This window comes from Pundamilia nyererei, unplaced genomic scaffold (assembly GCF_000239375.1).
Source record: "Pundamilia nyererei isolate P.nyererei 1_Seehausen unplaced genomic scaffold, PunNye1.0 scaffold00275, whole genome shotgun sequence".
NCBI lineage: Eukaryota > Metazoa > Chordata > Actinopteri > Cichliformes > Cichlidae > Pundamilia > Pundamilia nyererei.
The window spans coordinates 714,230-720,000 of record NW_005187676.1 but is presented as its reverse complement, the minus strand read 5'-3'; the positions used below and the strand labels follow the sequence as shown (position 1 = coordinate 720,000).

At 36.0% G+C, this 5,771-nt stretch overlaps 1 protein-coding gene across 1 annotated transcript; it reads right to left on the bottom strand.

Annotated features, from left to right (window-relative positions):
- Window positions 1-3,171: 3,171 nt before the first annotated feature.
- LOC102204255 (low affinity immunoglobulin gamma Fc region receptor II-like) lies at window positions 3,172-5,545 on the bottom strand (the record flags this gene model as incomplete). Its single annotated transcript, XM_013915237.1, has 6 exons — window positions 5,495-5,545; window positions 4,930-5,092; window positions 4,077-4,325; window positions 3,508-3,615; window positions 3,343-3,358; window positions 3,172-3,263 (listed from the first exon to the last, which is right to left on the bottom strand). Coding segments are annotated over exons 1-6 (679 nt in total), but the record flags the coding sequence as incomplete, so codon positions are not given.
- Window positions 5,546-5,771: the final 226 nt, after the last annotated feature.

The window sequence follows — 5,771 nt, the reverse complement described above, 5'->3', positions numbered from 1 at the left end:
AATAAATCACATTCATGTAGTTGTAAAAAGCATGATAATATGTTAAGTAATCCAAAGTATTCAGAATACGTTACTCTCATTGAGTAACGTAACGGAATACGTTACAGAATACATTTTAGGGCATGTATCCTGTATTCTGTAATGGAATACATTTTAAAAGTAACCTTCCCAACACTGCTGATGGTACTGTGCAATCCAGGTAGCCGTCGTTTCTCAAGCTTGAATTCTGGAGCCCCTCTTCTTTGCCTGGAGCAGTCAGACAGGTGAAAACATCCTTAGAGTTGTAAGTACCAGGGTCAATTGCACTAGCAGTGCTCTCCACTTACATGGAGAAACCTTTTGAACTCAAGCGCGCTCATGAACACAGGTGCTCACATACACAAACTATATCTTCCTTGGCTGCGACCATAGAACATATTGTGCACTGTCAGTCCTGCGTGCTGCTGAATAACATTCAATATTTAGTATTTACTGTTACTTGCACATATCTAGGTTGTTGTCTCTATATTGTGTTGTTCTCTTGTTGTTTGTTTTCTCTTTTCTTCTTTTAACAGGTGATCCAACGGATTTTCTCAGTGTCTTCTTTTACTGTCCCCCCTTCCCCTCTGTTTTCTTTCTCCCTTTCTTTCTTTCTCTTTCTCCCTTTCAGTATAATTCTCTGTCCAAGTTGTAATAACTTAAAATAAAATAAAATAAATCAGCTTGGCATCTTTCCTGGCTTTCAGACAACAAGTCTGATTGCTAAATTACCAAACAGGACAGGCGAAAAAACCCAAAGAACTGATAATTGTGAATTAACAGTTGAGACAGTGATAACTGTTGTAACTGTGAGCTGAATGTAAAGTGAGCTGTAACTAGAGTGCAATTAAAAATAGTTTGATGAATTTAATAAAAGCATTAATTTGGGGTGGTTGAGAGAGCACAAATCAGACATTTTGACTTAAAGAAAATCAGTAAAACTGGAAGCCAAAGGATGGAAAACATGCAAAAAATCCATTACCAAGCAGAACTGTTGGTGTGAAAACCAAATGTTCATTAGTCAAAATTTCTTAAGTCACAAATATAATTGCATACATTTCGTAAATGAACTTGTTTTATATACAACAACATGAATACATATTAAACTTGTTATTTTTTACTTATCACTACAGAGTCCCAGCTGTAGATGTTCTGTGGTGAGGAAAAAGGGGGTTTATATTTATGTTGGAGGGAATGAAGAATCCAGCTCTGAGCTCAGGTGACTGAGGAAATGCTGGGTGCATACATGAGAAGCTGGTGGATATCAGCTTTAAGGATGTGTGTTGGCTCACTGGCTGCCCCTCATGCCTGTCCCACCTGTGACTTCCTGTCGGAGAACAATAACGTTTATTGTAAAAGCATCATCTGCCCTTGAGGTAACGCAAAGTTCTGTTTTGTGTGATTGAATCTTTACAGAGAGTGTAAAGTTACCTGTATCCTTACAGGATTTGTTTAGAAGGTGCAGACACACTCTGTGTGGAGGAGGAAATCATCTGGTTTTACTTTCATGTACATCTGGCCTCAGACAGACACATAACTTATCATTTGTAATGTGTTTTGTGTTGTGACGATTTTTTTTGTGTAAAACATGTGAAGCTGAAACACTTCTCTATTTTCTTCTGTATCAGTAAAAAAACTCATTAATACCTCTCCCCTTTTTTGGTGTTCATTACCTTCACCTGGGATACTTAAAGCTATGGTGTGTTTTGTACTGCAATGCTGTTACTCGACTAAATGAAACTGACTGTCAGACAGAGATGAGCTCATGCTTTGTTCAGTTTAATCAAAAATTTGTGAGTGACACGTTCACATGTATATTATTGAAGGAAGTAATTAAAGTAAAATGCAGTTTTATTATCCACTTGTCTTTGGTCCAGACTAATATATGGTTTTTAGTGCAGTGACACTCTGAGATCACTACAATGTTGTCAGATATATCTGACAATATAAGTTATTCAAACAGTGATACTAATAGTGCCTGTAATAAATTACTTTGGCTTGTAAATACAGTAAATATCTGGCTTGCAAAGAATGATAAATATGTTTTTATTTTTCATTTGTTTGGTGTTTAACTGTTTTTGCCATCTCACTAAATACACTATATAGCGTGATTGAATTAAGAAGAAAATAATTAAATAATAGTTGTGCTTTCTCATGTATGTTTTCATATATGAGAAAGGCCAGGCCTGGCAAAAACCAACAATAGGGTGGGTTTTTGCAATTCATGTTAATCAAATATACCTCAGGTATATAGAAGGTGTAAGAAAACTTTCCAGATGATGGCAAGAACATTACTTCCGAGTAAAAACATGACAAAACTCTTTAATTTGTCACATATAGAATGAAATTATGATACAATATCATTCTGCTTACAAAGAATACAAACTTTCACTAAATTCTGAATGGCCTTATATGTATAAGATTCAACTCTGGTGATGTGTAGTGGTAGTGTGTAGTAGCTAAGTTTTGTAAGTGAATAACTAAACTCCATATTGACCTTTAATTATCTGCAACATAATGAAATAACACATTTCAGAACAAACACTGAATGAAAATATTGTGACTGTACCTTCAGCTCACATCTGCACATTAATGTAAAAAGCACTCCCCTCGGGTTCATCATACTCCCCTGTTAAAATGATCAAATGAATCCAAAAAGAAATTAATACTGAAAAAAATTTCTGATCACTCTATGATCACTGTTTGTTTCAAGATCTTTAAACTCAATAAGAGAGGAGGTGACATTCTCGTATTCATCTGCTCTTGAAATGTTCATATTTTTATTTACAGGATGTAAAAACATATCAAATGGAATTAGTTTCATTAAAAAAATACATTTCATCTCTAAATGCTCTATTCTTTTCAGCACATATACTGTACCATTTCTGTTCACTTGTGTGACTGAATCATAGACGTCATCAGTACCTAAAGAAAAACAGAAGCCAGGGTCACATTAATCATTTTATTACAGTTACACTAAAGATCAGAGCAAAAACAGAAACACTGTGTGAGTCAAAACCAGGACTGTAAGATCTTTAAATGTTCTTTGAAAAACTGCTGAACACAAACTGAACCTAAGAATTGTTACTGTCACTGAAGGTTTAATAAAAGTCAATATTAATAATGATAATGAAGATCGGTTTAAATGCTGACCAGAATGAGGAGAGTTGTATTCATGAGTTTCATTCTGGTTGACTCCATGATTTGTGGAGGAGCCCGGACTGTGACTCTCAGACTGGATCGACCTAAAACATGAAATAAACACAATAAACTCAAAAGTAACTGATGTTTGTTTAAAATTATAATAAAAAGTATTTTACCAACCTGGTGAAGCAGGAATCTGTGAAAGAGACAAATGTTATTACACATGTTTGTCATGTAAATTGTTATTTTGTGTCATGAGATCAGAATACATGAATATGTATAAACAATTAAAGTGTGTGTAGTAAATAAACTCTCTAATACAGCATGAAAAGAAGAGGCTCTTACACTTGGACTGTCTGCAGCGATACAACAAGAGCAGGAGAATAATAATGAGAGAGACTCCACAAACCAGTCCAACCATCAACCACACAGGAGATGAAGAGCTGTCAGCTCCTGACACAGTTACTGTAATGACTAATGACAATAAAGTATTAATAAAATATAATTATATTGGATATTTTATAAATATTCTCACAAAATAGATCCAGGAGACTTCAAAAGTTAAAAGAGATTAGATCTAATGTTCCTTATGATAATGAAAATCCTTTACAGAAATCATCCTAATGGACCTACATCCATTTTCACACTTTGGCTCATGTGATTAGGTAGAGGATCAATGAAGGTTCCATGTCCCTCTTGGGGGGGACTCTTCCACAGACCTTAAATCTGGGACTCACCACAATTTGACCCTAGAACTGAAGAAGCTTCCCGGAGGAGAGGTGAAACGTTTTCAAGCAACTTAAAGAAGTACAAACGCTTTTCTTTCCAAGCTCCATAGACTACAATGACCTGGATGACTGAGAATCTTCATAAGACATTTACAGAAACACATCAAATGTTTTGATCCTGCTCACCTTTAACTGACATCCAGCTCTGTGCTGACTCTCTTCCTGAGTACTGACACTTGTAGAAACCTTCATCAGACTTTGACACTGCAGAGATCTTCAGCTCCCCTCGGGGATCATTTTCAATAAGTTTGTCATTGTGATAGAAAAACACATTGGAAAGTATTTGTTGTGTTCTCAAACTGCAGCTCAGACTAACAGAAGCTCCCTCAGTCACAGGATGAACAGGACTCACCAGGATAGGACCATTACCATCATCTGTGACACAATCACACACAATTGTTTCAGTCACATCAGCTGGTGCACACTTTTAGAAAAGCTGACATACAATAATGAGAGTCGTACTATATTATACATGCACTATTTTACATGTGACTACTGTAGAAGTGACGTGTAGTTTCAAAATAGTTGCAGGAGGAGAGGTGGGGCACAATAGTTCATGGAGCTGTGAACAGTGCAAGTAAAATAAAGAAAGTTTGCTGCTCTGAACTCCCTGACTGGTTCTGCACTGAGGAGAACTCACACACAGCACAACCTTTGATACAACGGCACATTTTTACATTATGATCTTTAAGAATAACACTTTGATGACAATTGAGCTTTTTAGTAGTTTAAATAGAAGAGAGAAAATATAAACACCTTTGTTGTCTTCAAATTTTGACAAATTGAATTATGAAAAGATCGAGTGAAATGAGACCAACAATCATGAATATTTTGATGCTTTGGTGCCTAAAATTGTCTCAGATTTTAATTTTTGTTTGTTTTGCCACAAATAATTACTTCACATTCAGCAAAGCTGTGACAAATGTTCATGTGACATCTAAATCGTTCAGATCCAAGAAGTAAATGTATAATAACATACTCTGTACAGTGATGTTGACTGCACTGCTGAACTCTCCTGATGCAGACTCACACCAGTACACTGCAGTATATGACACTGATGTGTTGATGTTACATGTGAATTCAGCCAGTCTCCCACAGCGAGAGTACGGTATGCTCTCCTCAGAGGTCTTCCTCACTCTCCACTCAGTGGAATTTCCATCACAGGTCAGTGAGACAGAGTCAGAGGTGAAGTGTTGCACTCTGTCAGGACTCACTGTGAGAGACGCTGCTGAATGAACATCTGAAAACAACATGCAGTGAAGAGACAAAGCTCACAGATGTTAGGATTCAAAATATGATAATGGAAGTATTCCTTTACTTTTTTTTTTTTTTTTTTCTCAAGATCAGGTACACTGTAATCCCTAACAGTTGTTCTAGCTCATAACTAATAAGCTCATAACACTCAAATGTCATTTTGTAGTTGAGTAAACTATAAAGTATTGAGCTCTGTTGGCTTTTATGCAGCTTTAATTGAATAGGGCTCAGTATTTTTTAGCTAATTTTTTTGGAACGCTCAAAAAGTTTAAGAAGCATATATTAGTGACGTTCTGGTGGGTGGAGTCTTGTCGCTTCTTCAGGAAAGCTGAGTCAGCCATCTTGAATTTAACTTGATGCGGGGAAGATTTGGCCAGCCCGTGTGGATTAAGAGTCCCCAACTTCAACCCACCACGACCACCACCTTATTTTTTTTCATCAACTTCCCTAAATTTGGTAAGTCTAACGTGTTTTTGTTTTGTTTAAATTTAATTTCGATAAACATTCTTTTTTATTTTTTACTGGAAATATATTCGTACTTTGTGCACAGTGAATGTTTGTTATAAA